The sequence below is a fragment of the Yarrowia lipolytica genome, chromosome 1B (assembly GCF_001761485.1).
Source record: "Yarrowia lipolytica chromosome 1B, complete sequence".
In the NCBI taxonomy this organism is placed as follows: Eukaryota; Fungi; Ascomycota; class Dipodascomycetes; order Dipodascales; genus Yarrowia; species Yarrowia lipolytica.
In genome coordinates, this window is record NC_090771.1 from 1074040 (window position 1) to 1094717 (window position 20678).

Sequence of the window (20678 nt, forward strand, 5' to 3'; positions counted from 1 at the left end):
TAGACTCACTAGACCCTAACCGAACCTAAAAACAAAAACAAAAACAAAAATAGAAATAGAATAAAGTATAATGGATTTGTCGAAACGAAACGCCGAAAAAGATTTCGGTAATCCAATAACCAACTCTGGTTCAGAGCCCGGAAAATTCAGAAATCATAGAACCCGTCGTATTCGTCACATGATCCCCGCTCCTCCCCGCTCCTCCCCACCCCCACTGAGTCTCTTTCACAAGCTCCTGCAATTTGCTCTCTGCTGGCGCCATATCGAGCATGCGCCAGGTATGCACGCCAAGCCTTGGCACTGCCGTAAAAAACAGCAACTTTGACTCGAGCCCAGTCGCTATCACTTCAGCTCTATCTATCTATCGCAGTTGCTAGCTTACAACTTGATGTACTGCTCAACCTCCTTCTTAGAGCAAACGTACAGGGTCTCACAATCGCTGTTGAAACCGTTGAAGGTGGTGGAGGCTGCCACGGTGTAGGCACCAAAGGAAGTGAAGTACATCCAGTCACCGACATCGAGAAGAACAGGTAGCTGGCACGACTTAGAAATGCAGTCGATACCGTCGCAGGTGGGGCCCCACACAGAAACGTCTTGCGAGGACTTCTGCTTCTGGTATCGCTCACCGTACATGAACTTGCCCTGGTAGGTCAGAACCTTGGGCACGGGCTCCTGGTGGTCAAACAGAATGCAGTTCATGTTTCCGTAGACACCGTCGTTGAGGTAGAGCATGGCCTTGTTCTGGTTCTCAATGATTCGTCGAGCAATCACATGAGAGGCAATGGTGAAGGCCTCGGACACAAAGAACCGGCCGGGCTCAGCCATGAGGTTAACTCCGCTCTCCTCTGGGAAGTACTTGTCAAGAGCGTCCCCCAGAACGGCAGCAGAGGACTCAAAGGAATCGTCCGAGAAGCCTCCGCCGACATCCAGAGTGTTGAGGTGCATGCCAATGGCAGCTCCCTGGTCAAACACCCGCTTAGCGTTTCGCACAGCGTCCAGGAAGGCGTTGGGGTCTCCAGCGCCGGATCCCACATGGAAAGACACACCGGCCACGTTCAGACCGAGATCCTTAGCAAGCTGGAGCAGCGACTGGGTGTTCTCCAGAGCAGCTTATCAGTGTGTCACAATCGGTCAGGTTGAGTCAGGGTGTGGAGCAGAGTGAGGAGAGGTGTGAAAAATGACCGGAAAAGACCTTTCCAGAACCCGAACATTGGCAATGGGGTATTCAATCGAAAGCTCTACATGTCTAGAATGCGATTTCAAAGTCCCCATTCTGTTCCGATCACCTTTAAGCCCTCTCAATCAGTTCGCTTCGTCCTTCACCAAATAACCCACCACCACTCTGCTCTGCACTGCAATGCACTGTTTGTCAAGAATACCCTCTTGTTTGTCGAACATAGGCCGGCCCTTGTATAGTGATACATTGATAGTCGCCTTGTCTGCGCATCTTGTTTGTGCATGCACAATACTCCAAAGCCTGTATCTATCAATGTCCTGGACACTATAGAGACTCGCACCATGTCCATCACCGGATTGGGATTCGATCCATTGCGTCGTCGATGCGTCTCGCAAGGCGTCACGTCATGTGACTGGGCGGGGAGAGACTTGTAGCAGGACTGTTTTGTGACTGGAGCAGAGATTGTCATGTGACTGGAGCATAGTGTCATGTGACTGGAGTAGAGATTGTCATGAGACTGGAGCAGATACTGTCATGTGCGGACCAGATACTGTCATGTGCGGACCAGATACTGCTGTGCGGACCAGAGACTGTCATGTGCGGACCAGAGACTGTCATGTGACTGGATCAGAGACTTGACTAGGACTAGGGACTCGACCGTACCTCGATGACTAATACGAGATCAATGACTCCCGTATAGAACTCTTACCTGCATCCACTCCACCCCATACCCCCAATCCGTCTGGCTGCTTACTGATCTTGTCTCACTTTGATGCCCCACATTCTAACTTTGCAGAAGGTCAGGGGGTAATTGGCACCGTTAGAAAGCCCTGGGTTAGGCAGTTACTATTCTGTCGTTAGCGAGCTTTTTGCGCCTCCACCCGATCCTCCGGGTCCATGTGAAAAACTTCTTGTCTCGAGGTCACTGGGGTAATAGTTGAACCTTATTTTCGTTCCGCCATTCAGTATTGCGGGATATTTCTACCACGGAAATGGACTTGTTTGGCGGTAGATAATCGGACTATTGGAGTGAGATATTCGTCGAAAGAAAACAATGGAAACATCGAATCATCGACTCATCGAAATTACCAATGATCGAAAGCTTCAGACACTCCAAACCATCTTCTCAGCTTGTTTCGACCCCCAACCAACTCTCCAACTAATTAAAGCCACTACTTCACCAATACTTATCATAAGATCGGCTAGGTTCAACTGAACTGTTACTGCAACCTCCGACTACAGTAGAGTCGGTCGGACCCAGCCTCGTCTGGGTCGAGTGTTCTAGAGCCGCATTTGAAACCCCGAGAGTCAAATGAGTCGGATACGGCTTCTGAAGTTTGGCTGCTTCAAGCGATTGATAGGCGCGCTGTAGACACACCTTTTCCGAAACCAGAGTGAGTGGGGATTCACCGGGCAGCCATTTATGACGGTGTTATCAATAGCTGGGGGGACAGGGACAAACAATGTGGATCATGTGAATCTCCTGGATCCGGGCTCTTTGGCGCCGTGATACTTTGTCGTAAACGACACCCCACAGCTCCGGGCGTATACTGGAATCTTGTTCGACGGACTGTTGGCGCTGAGAGAAGAATTTCCTGTTGAATTTCACATCGGAAGCATCGTCGGCTTTGACTCCACAAGATGAAAAGAAAATATTCGCCAGTCGTCGCCCACAAGTTGTTGTTGTGGGCGTTTTTGGGTTTGAGATATCGTCTCACCAAAGTGTTCACAAATGTCCGATCGCCAGGACACGGAGGAGGGGAATGGGCCGTTTCCAAGTGAGCTGATGGGGTCTGCAGTATACGGCACCTCCGGAGGAACATGTTGAGTTGCTTGAATAGTAGGAAGCAGTCACGTGCCGGGGAATCTGGGACCACCACCGAGTTCGCCGTGGCCAATATAGTCAGATGATGGAGTTCACCGGTGGTAAATTCTGCGCTCATGGCGCGCTGTTTCTTTGTTCCTGACCTGGCATTCAAAACCGCTGAAACGCGGAAACGCGGAATACATATATCCCGGGGCTTATGGTGAATAAAGCGGTTTAGCATGGTTTCAGACACCGACACACCCAACAGACCAACAGACCCTCGACCAACCGTCGGGCCACTCACGTGACCAAGCTTGACCGCCGTATGTCCATTCCAGAGTCTAGAATTCACGGAGGCCGTCGAAGCCACGTATAAAGGTGCGGCACGACTGTCTCAGCTCATCGTACTCATTACTTTTGCCAGCGGAGCCTGGAGACGCCATCCAGGGCTCCTAACCTAAACGTTTCCGGTCCATGTCGACGAGGAGGTGGTCGTAGGGAGTTGCAGAAATGGACTTGGAGTTTCCACGAGTGTCAGGAGTGATTCTGTGCCTTCCTAAATCGTCGCTTTTGGGGCATTTGCCACCGTTGGTCCTCAAACATCCTGGAAATGGCCTTGAAATGCCCATTAAGGTGAAAAATAAAAAAGCAGTGATGCTCGGGCACTGTCACGCGCGGTCTCTTGCAGTGATCGCCGTCACCCCCCCCTTTTTTTCCTGTGGCTGCCCAAACCTCGCTAAGAACATTTCGCATATACATGTCGGCAGCGGCGTTTGCTTTTTGTCTCTGTACGGAGCACCAGCGGCAACCTAATCGATCTGTCTTGGTGATGCCGCACGTCGTAGACGCGCCCAACGCCGTTCCTCGCTGAGCTATACGTGGTCTGGAGGAGATGAGAGTTTGGGGTCGTAGTGACGGAGAGAAACGCCCAGGGTATCGAGCAGTGGCTCCGGAAATATCTTTGTTGGCTCGTTGCATTCCCCAGACCATTCTGCGTCGAATGGTGAGCTCAGCAGCGCGATCCAACAACTATTCACCCCGACCTAGGTGACCCCCACGAACCGGGGCGACTCCACCTACCAGAACGATCAAACATGCAGAGAATGAAAGCCAATCGTCTGTCGAGCATGCAAGAGGGCGAAACAGGTATCAAAGTCTCACCCGCAGAGCCAAATACGCTCCTCGGAACCCGTTTGTGTAACCCTGAAAAGTGGTTTCTGTGGCAACGGGGCCAAGCGGGTTAGGGGGAACTCACAGAGTGCTGGGGGACATGGGAGAGGTATCGCTGCGATTGGCTCGATAGGGGGAATGTGGAGGTGGCATTTGTTTTGTGATAGACGGAACATTGTGAAAGTTGTGTTGATTCTTGTTCGTGGCAACCAGTAGCGGAAGGACAACTAGTGTGGTGTAATAAAAGGACAAAAGAACCATGCGAGGAAGGCTGCAGGGTAATGTTGGTTCGGAGAATATGTCGGTGGCTTCGGATTTGTTGTTTGTGAAAGATGTGTTTCCGTTGAGTGAGAATCTGTCGGGTTGTAGAAGAAGAATAGGTGGCATATAAAGAGTGGTGTTATAAATTGGAAAAGTTGATGAAATCGACATTGACGATTTCGGGTGAGATGATGAGAGCCGATGAGACATTGAAAAACCACATTGTTCGGCTACGACTTGATTTATCGGTGTTTTCGAAGGAGTTCTGATTTCATTTTGTTTACCGTGCCAACTAGCTGAGAGAAGTTAGTTGGCGAAGGTCAAGTAATTGAATATGTCTGTAGGGGCGGCAATTATGAACATATTGAAGTGAAAATTGAACCAGAAACAGTTAAAAGGTGAAAGAATAAAATGTAGCAGTTCAAACCAATAGAAACCCCCCCCAAAGACGTCCTAGAGGTCTCCCCAATTGTCATCATGGGGGAGGGGAGGGATTGGTCCTGCATTGAGTTGGGATCACCAAACTGAGGAGACGCAGATAACCGGCGATACATAAACGCTAGATTGGATCTGAAAACGTCAAGTTATTCTCCGTACTCACATTACCGTGTATGCGAAGTTTGGGGTCATTTCAGTGTGTTTAGACCGTTTTTTAGGCACCATTCCCCCTACCTCTAGCGTCGTGCTAAAAGTGATGACCCCAGCACAGCAATAATGACGCTAGAAATGACGCTAGAGAGATGAAACTCGAGCAGAGTCTCAAAAGAACCGTGAGAAGTGAATAAAACCAACTTGGTTCATTTCTGACCCCGTACTTCCCTTTGAGAGAGTGTCAAGAAAAGTTCCAAAAAGTGATGAAAAATAAGAAACTCTAATTAATATATATTTTCGTCATTTTATCGGGATTGAAAGATGAGGTTGGGCGACGATAGAGAAATATTAGAGAGAACACAGGAGTGTCATTCGATTCAGAATGGCCAGTTTACCAAGTGTGCCGATTGGAATCCGTAAATTCCTACAAGCAGCTCCACAAGGTGCAATTTAGATGCCGGAGGAGAGTTGCAACACCATTCGATACAACGGGCTGGATTCATCATCAAGAATATATTTATATCCGTCTGTCTAACAGACCTTTTATGTATTGGTTGTGGTTACGTTTAGTTGCCGAAGAAGCCCTGGGACTCCAGCAGGAGAATGATCTGGTGAACAATGGTTCGGACCTGTGTCTGGGAAGCATCCACGACCAGATCAGCATTGCTGGGCACCTCGTACTCGTCATCGACACCGGTGAAGCCCTTGATCTCACCCCGCTTGGCGGCAGCAAACCGACCCTTTCGGTCGGTAGCCTCGCAGTACTCCAGAGGAGTGTTGACATGGACCAGGAAGAAGTTGCCGCCCTGCTCAACAGTCTCTCGGGCCTCCTTTCGGCCAGCCTCATGGGGAGCAATGGGAGCGGCAATGACGGCGGATCCGGCTCGGGTGAGCTCGGCAGCCACAAAGGCAATTCGCTGCACGTTCTTGTGTCGGTCTTCTCGCGAGAATCCGAGCTCAGCAGACAGCTCAGATCGCACCGTCTCGCCAAGAAGCAGGGTGGTGGTTCGGCCGGCCTGCTGGTTCAGAGACACCTGCAGCGCTCGGGCAATGGCGTCCTTGCCGGAGTTGTAGTGGCCAGTGAGGAAAATGGTGAAGCCCTGCTTGGCTCGAGGAGGATGGGACTCTCGCAGCACCTTGACAACCTCGGGGTAGGAGAACCACTCGGGGATGGGCAGACCAAACTTGAGTCGCTTTCGCAGCTCGGTTCCGGAAATGTCCAGGGTCTTGGTTCCCTCGGGAACTTCATCCTTGGGCATGTACTCGTCCGAGTCGGGCAGGTAGGTCATCATCTGGAAAGGCACCACCTCGATTCCCAGCTCGTCCTTGTACTTCTCCACGAGCTTCTGGGCATCGTAAGGGCCGTAGAACTCCTCGCCCTTGGAGTTTTTGCCGGGACCAGCATGGTCTCGGCCCACAATGAAGTGAGTGGCTCCGTAGTTCTTTCGGATAATGGCGTGCCACATGGCCTCTCGGTCACCTCCCATTCGCATGGCCAGGGGCAGCAGACCCAGCAGAGCCATTCCGTTGGGGTACCGGGGCAGCAGGGCCTGGTAGACTCGCACTCGGGTAAAGTGGTCAATGTCTCCGGGCTTGGTGAGACCAACCACGGGGTGGATCAGCACGTTGGCCTGTCGCGATCGAGCAGCCCGCACCGTCAGCTCTCGGTGGGCTCGATGCATGGGGTTACGGGTCTGGAAAGCCACCACCTTGTTCCAGCCCAGCTTGCCAAACTCCTGACGCAGCTCTGCGGGAGTGTACCGCAGACCGACGTAGTCGTAGTGGTTAAGCTTGTTGATAGCCTGGATCTTACCGCCCACGTAGAACTCCTTGGCGGTGTTGTACAGGTACTTGACGGCAGGGTGCTCGGGGTCGCCTCGGAAGACTTTCTTGGCCTCCACAGCCTTGTCGGGACGGTAGATGTCGTCGACAGTGATGATTGCAAGAGGAGAGTCGTCTCGGAAGTCCCGCAGAGTGTATCGGCCCCCAGCCTTGAGCTTGAGCTCGTCAATGTCCTCCTGGGACACATCCAGAGTGATGGGCATGGAGAACAGAGCGCCGTCGGCCAGACGCAGATCGTTGACAACGCCATTGTAATCCTTCTCGTTCATGAAGCCCTCCAGAGGAGAGAAGCCGCCGGAGAGAATCAGCTCCAGATCACAGAGCTGACGCTCCGACAGCAGAATGGAGGCAAGAGTCTCCGACTCCTTGAGAAGCTCGCCCCGAATGGGCTGATCTCGAGATAAAAGGTCCTTGAGGACACCGCCATGAGGAGTGTTTGCCATTGTCGAAAAATATCAAAAAAAAAATTTCCCCGTCTTGATTAGCTTTGAAAAAAGGGTGGTTGGTTCTTTATAACTGGTTCAAAAGCCACAGAACTTAAAAGACCCTGACGTAATTGACATGTACGTGTTGCTTGTGGCGTGGAGAAGACCAACCACAGTGAAGACAAGCTTGCTGTGGCGTTGAAACTGATCAAGTTGTCTCGTTTTTTTCTTCTTGTGTTCTGGGCCAAGCATTCGACCAGTTTAAACACCACGTTTTAGGGATAACGTGACCAACGACAAAATGTACATACTCCGTCTTCTGCCAGATTCCAGCCGTCACGTGAGATAAAGCACATGAAGACAGCGATTGCGCCACCACGGGGGTTAGAGTTCCCGGGTTAGGGCGCAGAACCATGTCAGGGACCGTCTGATTGGCCCGACGACCCCCTGTGGCTTGTTCCAGCCACTACGGCAGTGAAACGCACATTGGCCACCATTGCGGCATCGTAGAAACCGCAGAAAAACATAGAGATGGAATTGAACACGTCACAAACGGATTTCCGGGGCGGTTTTTGCGGTCACGTGACCGCATCCATGTCGTCTGGGTGTTTTTTTGCGTCTCGACTTGGGTCTTTTGGGAGGGTCATCGATATATTATTGAAACTCAAAATGTGAATTATTTTTCAAATTTCAAATTTCAAATTTCACTCCTGTGGCGGTGCCAAGAGTTCGATTCCCGGCCGCGACGCCGTGTATTCGTCATTTTGGCAAGGGTGTGGCACATTTGTTCGGGGGTCTCGAGAACTGCGGGGCTGGAAATACCATCAGAAATGCCGGCACAGTCGACAGTGACGCCAGGGGCTCCTCACAGATGTGACTCAGGGATTTATAGAGTTGGGCTGGGGTGGAAAAACTAAGACGGGGGTTTTTGGGGGTTCCCGGAGGCAGAATGCGATAGGGAGAATTGGAGACGACAGAGGGGAACAACAGGAGTTGATTAAACGTTCAATAATGAAAATCTGACAAAAATTGACCCTGTTGGAGCGACTTCTGTGGGGAAATTAGGTCCATTCGGAAATGAAATTTTGACTTTCTGGGGAAAGGCAGATTCGTGGCTTGGGAGGTGTAGAAGACATAAAAGAGGGTCTAGAATGGCGAGAAGGAGAGAATTCTGACTAAAATTGTGGCTGGCTCGAGAATGGAAGGTGGAGAAGAGCTTTTTTTCGGTTCGGCTGTGTAATGGGATTGCTGATATTCGAGAAGACGTCGCAGAAACAAACTACAAGTACGAGAGTGTTCGGGAGGGCGCGCGAGGTGGTTCTTTTGGTACTGTACCCCACAAGACTTATAAAGGGCCTTCGAGTTTGGTATATGTTCGCTGGTATGTCTGTGGCTCTGGTGTAAGTAGAGCTGGTTGTACCTCGGTTCATATGCAGGGAAGGGTCCCTTATCTCGGCCAATACTGATTTTGTAGACATGGGAGTTGGTTGGGGATGATAATGGTGATCAGAAGATGTTATAACAAGTCTTCTTTCTGAATTTCAGTCCAATTGAGTGCGTATTTATGGCCCTGTATCTTCTACTTCTACTTGACTTTACTTGGAATTACAAAGTATAGCTGAACTAAGTAGTTAGGAAGTACCATGGAATGAAAATCGATGTAGACACATTCAGGATTCAAAAAAACTATATATGGGAACTCAGAATGTGCTGGGGACTCAATTTATTAGCTCCATTTTAATCCACAGCACGTCCTCTATCTCTATACCTCTAGATGTCATTCTATCTCAATCAGTCTGCCAGGATCTATACCGCTCTATAGAGCTCCAGAGATATCTCAAGATTCTGCGGAGTTGACAAGTGTGTTCTACAGGGTCGTTGATGCGGTTTTGTCAACTTTATGGTTCTTCCAGCTCTTCTGAGAGTTCAATAAAGAGGTACTGCAACCGCAGTAGGTCCACATTGATATTTTGTAGAAGTGGGTAGACGTACCAGAGGAGAAGAGCAGTACGTGTTGTAACCAACTTGCTGAAGGGATAATATGGGTAACTTCCGATCTCTCTGTCGATTCTGCCGTCGTAGTAAACATGTTTTTTGAATCTCAACGTTTGAGACATATACATCGAAAAAAGTTCGGATCTCGAGTCTGAGTGAAAGGAGTAGTTGATTCCTGATGAGAAGAGATGTTAGTTCAAGTCAATTAACCCCTTGGAACCACCAGTGTGCAAGTACTGAATATGAAAGAAGATGGTAAGGAATGGACCGTCTTGGCTGCTTGCAAAGAGAAGGAAAAAGCAGCTAGATCTCACACAGTTTTGATATGATGCATGGTTCGGCCGAAAGCCAGTATGTAGGGATCCGGCCGTCATAAATACTGACTCTCGGCTCAGAACGAGAACCCCAAGCCAACAGGAAACAGGACCTGCAGTTGCTGTTGGCTGTGGGTGTTTTGGTGCCGTGTCCACATTGGCTGGAGTGATTCAGAACTTGATTCCTAGCACGAGAGGGATACTTGAAGCTCGAGGAACCACAGGAAGATGCTTTGATGACTCGTCTGGCGAACGGGAAACACTCTTGAGACTCTGGAGCATTTCCTGTCGTGAAGGGGAGGCTTTAACGACAGAACCTGAACCTCCGATGGTTCCGGAAAGATCGGAGGAGGAGTCCAAGGGCTCGAGGAGGGACAAAAAGCCCTCGCATTCGAAGTTCCGAGCCCGAAGGAGTAAGGATCCGACAACGCCAGTCTGATTGGACCATTACCGAGAACAATAAATCGCTGGCAGAGCAACAGATGGTCGTTGGCGGTACCCAATGTCCTGAGAGTCGAATCAACTTGACCAAGAAACGCCGATATCGCCAGTCAGCAGTCAATTGCGTCGATCCGAGTCCTTGACGGTGGCAGGAGTTGAAAAGTCTGACAAAGTTCCGTCTAGAGTCAGGAATCCCCTCAGAGTCAGGAATCCCGTCAAGAGTCAGGAATCCCGTCAAGAGTCAGAAATCCCGTCAAGAGTCAGAAATCCCGTCAAGAGTCAAGTCTCCAACGGCCAAAGTCTGAAAATCGACTCCAACCGTCAGTCAGACAATCAAAGCGGAAACATCGGGCTGTAAACAGCTTCAGCTCGGTGTATGGGAAGAGCTGAACAAACCGAAACCCCGTCTAGACTCAGCAAGACGATACAGTCGCTCCAGTACTCCTTCAATGCGTACTATCGACCTCATATCTTGGTTAGTTCGAAATCTGACAGAATCATCAGACTCACATTCACTAGATACAGAAGTTGGCCGGCACCAGCCGAAGGTGGCTCCAAACGACTCTCTGAAACTTCAATGATAACGCATACAGAATCCATTTCTTTTCGGACAGTCCATTTCTTTTCGGACAGTCCACTTCTTTTCGGACAGTCCACTTCTGAGCTGGTGGTGTCGGAATCGGGGTGGCAGATCGGATGGTGTCTCGGTGATATCCAGCTTTTGCTACAGATATGCCACAGACTCCAAGTGTAGACTGCCGGAGTCGCACGGCCTCGGGGTTTCCAACGGCGCTGTTTTCGAGTCGTTTGCTCCAATATTGAGGAACTAGGTATGGATGTTGAGACACTTGGTGTCGAGGGATATCACCAGATGTTAGTAGAAAGCCCCTCCAAGAATGCACATTCCAAAAACACTGAGAGGGAACAATGCATACTGTTTTCGAGAGCATGGCTAAAAGAGTCGGAAGTCGATATCATTAAACGGGTTCAACCATCTCGATCATACCGTCAATCTCTGTTACCCCGGGGTAGCGTCGTATCAGTGGTAGTGATACCACTACTGTGCTCTGATGGACAACGTTCTCCAGCCAGTCCCTCTCACTGAGTGTCAGAGTGTCTTGTTCAGGTGAATCCTGCAAGATGATCTACATGTAGCCATGGACACTGATCCAGGCGTCCTAGGACCGTTCGTCATGAACAGCTCGGTCGTCTAATGACCTGTATCTGTCTCCATGTCTCAGAGGCGACGGAATTGGAGATGCATTGTCTTCTGACTAGATGAACGCGACATCATCGTCAAGATCCGTCAAAGTCGACCAAATGTTCGCTACGCCCTTCCCCGAGCTACTCGACAAGATCAATGAAGTATGACCCTTCTGAACTGCGTCCTAGGCCTTTCTGCATCGAGCCTGCTCCAATATCGTGGGAAATTTGATTCGACAGCAGCTTCTGGAGTGCTTGTTTCATTTCAAAGGAAGTCTCTGCTCAGACCTATGGACATCTGACTACGAACGAAGCAGCTTCTGGGTCGAGACAGTTTGATCTACAAGTAGTTGCACTGAGCCCAGTCGTTTGAACACACCTCCAACTGCCAATCTCACAACCACGTGAGCAAGGTCCAAGATCAAGAGTGGAAGACCCACGTCCACAGCAAGAGCAACCTCGCCTGATATTCGCTCGTTTTAAAGCCCAAGCCAACCTCGAGACGACCCTAACCCACAACATGTCCAACCCATCTACGCACGCCCAAGAGATAGTCACTTATGTCTGAATCTTACTTTCCGAGGGTCTGCACGAGAGACGAGATGGGCAAAAGGAAGCAGATGGGCAAACCTAACCCTGGCAAACAGAAACCGTATCATAATCTGTGCGTCGTGACTGCCTATTGCGTCTCATATCCCAACCCTACCGCCCAGAGTGGCAATTCCCATATTTCGAGCAAGCCACAGTATGCAGTTTTGTGATTTTCAAACAGACTTTTTCAGGGTGGGGGTGGTTAACCGGATTTGTTTGGGAAGTTGATACCATTTTTTTGGATTAATTAAATTCGAATAATTGATAATTGGATTAATTAAATTCGAATAATTGGTAATTGGATTAATTAAATTCGAATAAATGATAATTCGACAATTGATAATTCGATAATTCACTAATAATAATTCAATAATTAATAAATCGATTATTATTTCAACAAACCGCTCTCCACCGCCCACACCGTTTCAGATTGACAACTGACAACAACCACCTCGAGAGCAACCCCTCTGCACGATGGATCACACAGGATTGCTTATTTGAATTTCATATCAGTACAAGGACCAGTGTCGTACTATTGTGATTAAATGTCTGGGATCGGTGCCAAGAGTTGTGCCATACTTTTCGTTGCGGATTCGTCTTTGGATTTTCATTTCATCGTTTTAGGTACCAGCACCGTGCACCACCTTTCCATGACGGTATTAAATCTTTTCTTTTGTCGTATTGCAGCCGAGCAGGTACGATAAGGAGATCGGGGGAAGGCCCAGCGACCGCCGGCAGGGGCAGTGCTGCAGTTTTGGGGCGGTTTGGTTCAGTCTCTCTCGAGACATTGGTTTTTACGCCGCGTGGGAGCAGCCACTTGGAGTCTCTCGGGTCATGCTGTAGACGTACACTCAGACCCCGTTTCCGCACACCACCCGAACAACCCTAAGACGGCTTTTGCTCTTGAAGTTTAGAGAGGGGTGATGAGACGGACCGTTCGACGACGATAAGTAAACATTGCCAATGGTGAATAAGGTGGGTTTTATTGGAATTTAGAGGGTGAAGAAAAGAGGGTGAAAACAAACAAAAGGGGACCAAATCCCAGTAGTGGAGTTGAAATAAACGCCGATTGCTCGTCCTACATGAGGCCCTTGTTTGTCTCCATCAGACGCTTGCTCAACCCCAAATGAAACGCTTGTTCATCATCCCTCCACGCCGTCGCCTATCATCTTTGTGTATTATCAGATTTCTTTTTGAAGGCTCGCTTATCGTATAAGCTCTCGGCTGTCTTTTCCACGCGTCGAAACAATGAAATGGATGGACGTCTCTCACCGTCAACGTGAGCTCGCAGACGTGGTCGTGCTCTCCCGCCTCCAACAGCCCCCGCCAAGAGACCGTGTGTAGAGCTTGGGTGGCCAGACGCTCCGTAGCGTGCGATTCGGGGGTTTAGCGCCGGACACGATACGGCTGTGGGGGTCACAAGAGTAAAGAGCGATAGACTTGGAGGACGAGAGCGAGACGACAAGTCCGAAAGCGAAGAGGCGTTGGTTGGGCCACAGTTTTGTGGTTTTGTGGTTTTGTGGTTTTGTGGTTTTGTTGTTTTTGGTTTTTGGTTTTTGATTTTCCATTTATTTGATTTTCCTACTATTTTCCTACTATTTTTGATTTATTTTTGATTTTCATTTTCTTTCTTTATTTCCCCTTCTTTAACATTTGCGCTCTCCATTTTTCGTCGTCACTCTCCTATCTCCAAGCTCTGACACACACGTATTCTAGATGGTACGGCTTTGCATAAGCGAGAACCTACGTGGGAGAAAAATACCACCCAGTTCTAAGCGGGGGGTTAGGGCAAGTTGTGGGAGCGAGACACCCGCCGAAAAAAAATCGGGGCGAATACGGCCATCGATTATGTTTGAAATGTCCTGTAGAGACGCATCTGAGCCGTTATTCGAGGGGTCTAAGTAGCTGACATTTCGATCCCGTGCAGGATGCATTCTCTAGGGTCGGATTTTTTTTATTTTTTTATTTTTTATTTTTTTATTTTTATTTTACTTTTATCTTTGTTTTTGTTTTTATTTTTGTTTTTGTTTTTATTTTTATTTAATTATTTTTTATTTTCTGCTTGTTATACTGTGATTTCTATTTCTATTTTGATTTCTGATTTTTCAATTTTATATTCCGGAGATACGGAGTTATCGGACCCTGACAGATTGCTTCGGTGCATGGACTGTATGCACGTTGTGGTGTCTAGACAGTGGCAGTAATTAATTAATACAAAGTCGAGGGGATGGGAGAGTGGTCGGGAGGTCGGGAGGTCGAGTTCTGGACTTTGTGTGAAAAGGTGGAAAGCGGAAGTAGGACATGATTGGAGGTGATTGGAGATGATGGGATGTGAAATTAGGAGAAAAAGGGAGAAAAAAACAATAAAAAGGAGAAAAAGACAATAAAAAGGAGAAAAAGACAATAAAAAGGAGAAAAAAGACCATAAAGACAGCAAAAAACAGTAAATAACGACAACTACGGAGAATCACAAAGGATGTGGTCATCAAGTGAGATGGTGAGTGCGAATATAAATGTGAGTGTCTATGGTACGAGTTGGTGCCAGTTACTGTCTGAATTCAAGGCACTGGCAAAAAACCCATTCACCCGCTCATCCTCTGACGAAACGCCATTCACCAACTTCATTCACCACTCCAAAACCTCAACGTTAACTCCGAGCTCGCTTTGCTCGCTCTTAGGTTGAAAACTTTTGTTGGATTCTTTTTGCACTTTTCGTTTTGCCCATTTTTCGTTTTGCACTTTTCCAAAGCCTATATAAATGGTTGGACTCGCCCTAAGGTTAGAGTGGGAGTGCAGGCTCCCTTTTTCATTTCGAGCTTATGTGCATTTGGCCTTTGTGTCAAGTTCAGAAGCATTCGTTCCCAACTTAGCCCGCTCACCCAGTATATATACCTGCGCCAGCGAACCACACCGTCAACGATCAGTCAGTACGTCATTGAGTGCACCCAGCAGCAGCGTCAGACCAGCAGCAGTGTCAGCCAACAGCCCAGACCACCAGCAACAACATTGACAGTGACATTGACAGTGACAGTTTCAGTTACAGTGACAGCTACAGTGATACAGACAGTTACACCATCGCTCCATTGACACTACTGTTTGAATAGTTCACCATCAACTTCTCCAAAGGCATAGCTTCGATTTGCCACCGATTGCGACATTCTGATTACATTGTTTGTGACAAGTGGACAACCAGACACCCATCGCAGCACTCCACTAACACCTCCGCCACAACCACCACAACCACCACAACCACCACAACAAGACTCTTCGTCTCAACTCGTCTTCGACTAATCTTACTCACAATGGTAGTCATCGAAGGAATCAAATACGCATGCGAACGATGCATCCGCGGCCACCGAGTGTCGTCGTGCACACACACCCAACAGCCGTTGATCCGGATCAAGCCCAAGGGACGACCCGCTACCCAGTGTCTGCATTGTCGAGAGGCCCGCAAAAACAAGGCACTCCACGTCAAGTGCAAATGTGGCTCCTCGTCCAGTAAACACGCCGCCACCTGCCCCTGCTACTCGGGCGGAGGCTGCATCTGCACCAACAAACACCCCCAGGTGCTGCCTCCCAACTCCACCACCACTGGCGCCAACGGCTGCATCGTTATCAACAAGGCCGTCCTCGACGAGGGCTCCCAGCAGCAGGCCCAGCAGGCTCAGCAGCAGTCGCAGTCTCAGCAGGCCCAGCAGCAGCAGCAGCAGCCCCAGCCCCAGGCTTCTCCCATCCTGCAACAGCCCCAGATGCCCACACCCGTGCACACTACTAACGTGACCACACCTCCCGTGGCCACGCCGACACACTCGCACCGGGCCCTGTCGACCACACCATCGTTATCTCCTCAACCACAATCGCCCCACTCACCGGAGAGCGCCCTCAAGTCGGTCAACTTCTTGGGCCGAACAAACTCGTCGTCATCCCTGTCGTCGTTGCACTCGGGCCGAAACAAGAACCGGATCGAAAAGGTGCGACCTTCGCATAACTCGCTGAGTGCCGCCTCCCAGCTGGCCAACTCGCCGTCATCGCCGTTCTACGCCGTGACGCCACCCGCCTGGGTCGACTCCCCCACCCTGGTGCCTACCGGTGCCCTCGACGCCTCGTACCTCCAGATCCTCAACGATGACCTTTCGTCGCCGCTGCTGGACTCGGACGTGTTCTCGTCGCTTGACATGGAGCCCGTGGCGCATTCCAACAACAACCACGGAGGCATCCCTACCGGCGGCTCTCGTGCCCTCGCATCTACAGACATTAACTTTGACCGGTTCGAGTCCACCTCGCCGTCGTCGATTCTGTCGTCGTGGAACCTTTGGGGTGGTGTCGGTGGCAGTGATGCGCCCGAGATGAGCGTGGCTGCCAACCCGTCGGCATCGGCATCGGCCTCCAGCATCCAGACCCCTCCCAGCAGCAACGCCACGCCGGAGTGGGTCCAGGGCCAGCAACAGCCTTGCTCGGTGTCCCCGGCAGACGTCATGCTGCCTTTCAAGAGGGATGATCAGGAGAGCGTGTTTTTGACGGAGCCGTTGTATCTTTAGAACAACTAGAGAGATACCAACCGCCAATTTCGCCACTAACACCTGCACCCGCACTCACCCAGCTCTCCTGTCTAGCTAGCTTCTGCATTATTTATACATACATTCAATGATTTGTTTTTAACCCCACCTCATTTTTGTTCTTGTCACGTTTCCGTGATCTAGAATCTGATGCTTGATTTCTTTGAAAGACGGTATTTGGATTACAGATGTCGGTTTCTCTTTTTTTTTTTTTTTTTTTTTTTTTTTTTTTTTTCTCATTATTCATAATTTAGTTTTCTTTTGGTTTTCCCCTTTTTTATTCTCTTTTTTCTTTTTTTTTGTGCATATTTCATTTTACTCGGTTCATCATCTCAGCATCTTCTACTGTACTGTTTGTCTTATTTATTTTTGCATCTGTGATTCCACCACCGTCGTCTGCTCTGTAGTGTACAATGGCTTACGTAATTGTGACCCCGAGACGTTCGATTTCGGGTCTTTTCTTCTCTTCTATATAGGTCCAACAAAAGCGGCGATAATTTTGTGCCAATAAACGACTTTCAAATCAGAATCATTTTCTTTTTTAATTTTTTTAATTTTTTAATTTTTTTAATTTTTTTTTCTATCAAAAAAATCCGATTCCTTTAATCATACTTTTTTTTTATTTTTTTAAAATTTTTAAATGGAAAAAATTATGCAGGTTGCAGACCCGCCTGAGTATGTACAAGTATGTGGGTATGTGCCGAGACACGGAGCGTCTGTCTACACAAAGAAGGAGTGCATGGAGACACACGGTAGCAGATTGCTCCGTTACAGGCGGCAGCAGTGGGATTTGTCATCGTTTGTTTGGAGCAAAAAACTTGTCCATCAAGTGTCATGTTTGGTTGGATCTTACCCCAACTCTGGATCGCGAGCTCCAAATCAGACACCGGTTTGACGACTGCGCTCGTGATGCTTGTGCGAATCTTGCGGTGCCGATTTTAACGGTCTAGCGCCGCCCCCACGTCCTACAAGTCCCACCTCGGCATGTCTGCCTTGTCAATGTAACCGTTGCACCATCTGAGACTACTGTATCGGCACTGTAGAGAGATACATAGCAAGAGATTCAACGGTCGATGTGACCCTGGGCTGGGCCGAGGCTGGCTGGGTTGGTGGTGGTTCTCTAGCCGTATTACCACTCCAGCGACGGCTGGCCGGAGGAACTACGGACATCATGTCCGATCACTCTCACCCTCACTACCACCGCCTACTCAGCGGATATAGCTTAATTTTCCGCCAGCGACGGAAGGAATCGTCTGGATCACGTGATCCAGCCCCTCTCCACACGATCCGATGTCACCGATGGATCCGCCGTGTCCGGATTTCTTGCGGGTGCGTTTTTCAGCGTCCGGTCGGCTCTACAGCTCTCTACAGCTGTCCACGTGCTTGGTGCAGCGAGAGGAGACAGTAGGGTCAGACAAACGAGGCCCTCAGAGGTCGAAACATGACGCTCATTTGGGCTGTAGAGGTTAGATTTTCGAGCGGAGAAGGTCAATCTGAAGCCTGGCACGCCATGAGTTCAAAGGTGGTCTTATTTTCCCATCAAACCGACCACATCTTCCTCTAACGGCCGCTATGTCCGGTCCCCCAAATAACCCCAATTTTATTTTGTTTTTTCTGTCATTCAGCAAAATCTGTACCCTGACGTAGCCGTGGAGCTCACACACGGACGTTAGATACAGCTGTGCATGGTGACCAGTGGTAGTCCGTCTTTGTGACCCACTGGTACGCCCGACTCCACACTGTTTGGGTTTGGCACTAGGTTCCAGCGGATACGGATCGGAGAATATAATCCGAGGGGGGCCAGGGGGCGGCAGGGGCGGCTGGGGGCGCGGCAGGAAGCAGGTCTCCGATTTCGGATTTTGAAAGATTGGGGGGTATCACGTGATTGCGAGGAGCATTTCTGCGGTGTCGGATTTCCAATCTGACGTTTAGTCAGCGAGTTGGGTCCTGTGACAGTGGCAGTAGGCGCGCCGCACAACCACCATCTTTCTGTTCCGATGCGGGTGTCGATTTTGGGTCAAGCGTCAGTCCATGCACGATTTTTTCGGGTTTACGGGATTTTGTTTTGGGGCTCCTGGGGGCGATTTTGTGGGTGGAAACGGACTGCGAAAGCGCCAGGCTGTTCTCCGAGGCCTGCGGCGCATTTTCCGAGTCTTCCGCGCGCGATCGGACCGCTATTCGTCCAGTTGGCGACAACATTAGACAAAAACTCATATCCCTTATTAGCCCAACCGTTGGCGGACAAAGCAAACCCAAAGGCCAAAATGCAGTCCAAGATACATGATCCAGTTGTGTCAGGACAAAGCACAAAAAAACAAAAGAGAGAGGCAATCGGAGAAGATGATGACGGACGGCTGTGGAGCATGGTCGCTCGTACACTGTCGGAGAGTATCCGCTGAGAGACTACCTGCTCGGAGACTTATTTTGTGTTTCCAGCACAGTCAGAGCCGGTCACCGTGCGTCATGCCTGCAGGAGTCGAAGGGATGGGGAGGGGATGAGATTCGGGCTGAGATTGGGGTTGATTTATCGGTTGAACGTGTTTGGTTATCTCCGTGTTCCGCTATCTCCAATTGGTGCTGTGTTAGTTGGTTACTAATCGCTACCTACTGTTTAGTGCACTTAGTTGCCTTGTCGGAGAGAGTCAAACTTCCGGCTGTTGACATACTACCGGCTCTGTCTATCGAATTCAATTGCGGTTTGGCCTGCACAGAGTCAGACAAGCCACTGCCGCCAGGAGTGTCATGAGCCCCTTGCAGGACTGGAGGTAGAGATCGGAGGTCAGAGGTCGGTCGGACCAAAGTCTGAGCCAGAAGTCTGAGTCAGAGTCAGAGTCAGAGTCAGAGTCAGAGTCAGTGTCAGAGATCTCGTCTCGGTCTGGACTGTTGGGCTGTTGGAGCGGTGGACTGTTGGAGTGGTGACTGTTGGAGCGCTGGGCTGTTCTGTGGTGACTGTTGGAGTGATACTCTTACTCACTCTCTCACCCACTCTCACCCTCACTCACATTAAACCCCACCTACTCTAGTATTTCTAGCCGCTGAGCCGCTTGGTTCACCTGCCGATTCACCGCTTGGTTCACCTGCTGATTCACCGCTTGGTTCACCTGTCGAACTCGCCGCTTGGTTCACACTCCGCGCTTCACACTCCGCGCTTGGTTCACTGGTCTAGCTTCGAGCTTCGCTACTCTTACTCATGCACTTGCCTCACTCTCACTCTTACTCTTCGAGCCGTCTGACTTGACAATAAAAACATGGTTCAGCTCTGCCAGCTGATGGCGCACTCTCTACAGCGCTGGCCGGCTTTTACAACCGCACGGCTTGTACTGAAATGGCACTAGCTACTTGTAGTCTGGTGCGACTCGAATAGTACCAAAAGCTGGCTCCATCTCCACCAACTGAGTCATGGAAAGACCTCCGAGCGCACGTGACTAGTCATGTGACCAACACCACCCCGACCGGACCCCCCAACCGCCCGACTGCCCGAAACTCCGACACTGACCCGTATTCAAATAACCGTACACCACGTACTGTACAAGGGATCGTCTGAAACAGGCAAATTCTGGCCCGGCTAGACTCGAGGCGCGCCGTTTGGCCCTTAGGGCCGATCACGTGACCCGGAACATGGCCGACAAGCAAGATTTAACAGCCGATGCGATGATTGAAGATGTCTTGTTTTTGTTATCGACAGCAGACCAAACTGTACAACCAACCAGTGGATGTGAACTTTTTATCGCTGCATCAGAGACAGTGAGAGCTGCGATAGGCGGCCTGGCCAGCGGTCAAAGAGGCATCTGGCCATTTTTCAGTGTCTTTTCCAAGTCCGTGAAACGAGCTGGGGCTCTCCCTGATATTCCGTGTGCCTGGTAGACGCATAGGGGACAGAAGGGTTTCTAGAATCTCCAATACGTCCCGTAATTAACAAGAGATCAAGTTTGGGGGTCTGTGAATGGTTGACCTTGCTGTTTCTAAACGGGTGGGTTCAATACCGTCGTTTTGGTTCTTTTGCCGACCCTTGTACAAGTACTGCACTGGTATCAGACCAGTAATCTGAACAAGACACCATCAGAAGTACCCCCTCAGCTATACGAACTTCTCCACGGGGTTCTAAAGGTCACGTGACACACACACACACACACACACACACGGACACACCACCTGTCCCCCCTTCCTCCTCCACTAAAACTCAGCCCATTATCTTCCCCTCTGGCTGACACTCTAAGCCCGATATACTGTGTCTGCACAGCTCAAATAAACGAGAAACTAAAGACCAGCAATCTTTGGCGCCTCGTGCGGGTCGTGTGGGCTCGT

The 20678-nt window shown here is 49.8% G+C and overlaps 10 protein-coding genes across 10 annotated transcripts; 4 read left to right on the plus strand and 6 right to left on the minus strand.

Moving 5' to 3' along the window:
* Positions 1-378: 378 nt before the first annotated feature.
* Positions 379-1272, minus strand: YALI1_B10751g (uncharacterized protein; the record flags this gene model as incomplete). Its single annotated transcript, XM_068282034.1, has 2 exons — positions 379-1089; positions 1183-1272. 2 exons carry the CDS (start codon positions 1270-1272, stop codon positions 379-381), a joined length of 801 nt encoding a protein of 266 aa, XP_068138135.1.
* A 439-nt stretch (positions 1273-1711) lies between these two features.
* YALI1_B10757g (uncharacterized protein) lies at positions 1712-2038 on the plus strand (the record flags this gene model as incomplete). Its single annotated transcript, XM_068282035.1, has 2 exons — positions 1712-1795; positions 1859-2038. 2 exons carry the CDS (start codon positions 1712-1714, stop codon positions 2036-2038), a joined length of 264 nt encoding a protein of 87 aa, XP_068138136.1.
* A 193-nt stretch (positions 2039-2231) lies between these two features.
* Positions 2232-2575, plus strand: YALI1_B10762g (uncharacterized protein; the record flags this gene model as incomplete). Its single annotated transcript, XM_068282036.1, has 2 exons — positions 2232-2383; positions 2455-2575. The coding sequence occupies 2 exons, from the start codon at positions 2232-2234 to the stop codon at positions 2573-2575; spliced, it is 273 nt and encodes a 90-aa protein (XP_068138137.1).
* Positions 2576-2598: 23 nt separating this feature from the next.
* Positions 2599-3427, minus strand: YALI1_B10773g (uncharacterized protein; the record flags this gene model as incomplete). The annotated part of the gene is made up of 2 exons (XM_068282037.1): positions 2599-3325; positions 3372-3427. 2 exons carry the CDS (start codon positions 3425-3427, stop codon positions 2599-2601), a joined length of 783 nt encoding a protein of 260 aa, XP_068138138.1.
* Positions 3428-3518: 91 nt separating this feature from the next.
* YALI1_B10780g (uncharacterized protein) lies at positions 3519-3974 on the minus strand (the record flags this gene model as incomplete). The annotated part of the gene is made up of 1 exon (XM_068282038.1): positions 3519-3974. The coding sequence occupies one exon, from the start codon at positions 3972-3974 to the stop codon at positions 3519-3521; it is 456 nt and encodes a 151-aa protein (XP_068138139.1).
* A 43-nt stretch (positions 3975-4017) lies between these two features.
* Positions 4018-4625, minus strand: YALI1_B10782g (uncharacterized protein; the record flags this gene model as incomplete). Its single annotated transcript, XM_068282039.1, has 2 exons — positions 4018-4201; positions 4255-4625. The coding sequence occupies 2 exons, from the start codon at positions 4623-4625 to the stop codon at positions 4018-4020; spliced, it is 555 nt and encodes a 184-aa protein (XP_068138140.1).
* Positions 4626-5572: 947 nt separating this feature from the next.
* On the minus strand, positions 5573-7291 carry YALI1_B10813g (uncharacterized protein; the record flags this gene model as incomplete). The annotated part of the gene is made up of 1 exon (XM_500630.3): positions 5573-7291. One exon carries the CDS (start codon positions 7289-7291, stop codon positions 5573-5575), a length of 1719 nt encoding a protein of 572 aa, XP_500630.1.
* Positions 7292-15119: 7828 nt separating this feature from the next.
* On the plus strand, positions 15120-16355 carry YALI1_B10891g (uncharacterized protein; the record flags this gene model as incomplete). The annotated part of the gene is made up of 1 exon (XM_500631.1): positions 15120-16355. The coding sequence occupies one exon, from the start codon at positions 15120-15122 to the stop codon at positions 16353-16355; it is 1236 nt and encodes a 411-aa protein (XP_500631.1).
* A 2705-nt stretch (positions 16356-19060) lies between these two features.
* YALI1_B10933g (uncharacterized protein) lies at positions 19061-19623 on the minus strand (the record flags this gene model as incomplete). The annotated part of the gene is made up of 3 exons (XM_068282040.1): positions 19061-19336; positions 19383-19535; positions 19579-19623. The coding sequence occupies 3 exons, from the start codon at positions 19621-19623 to the stop codon at positions 19061-19063; spliced, it is 474 nt and encodes a 157-aa protein (XP_068138141.1).
* A 693-nt stretch (positions 19624-20316) lies between these two features.
* Positions 20317-20581, plus strand: YALI1_B10943g (uncharacterized protein; the record flags this gene model as incomplete). The annotated part of the gene is made up of 2 exons (XM_068282041.1): positions 20317-20390; positions 20437-20581. 2 exons carry the CDS (start codon positions 20317-20319, stop codon positions 20579-20581), a joined length of 219 nt encoding a protein of 72 aa, XP_068138142.1.
* Between the last annotated feature and the right edge of the window lie 97 nt (positions 20582-20678).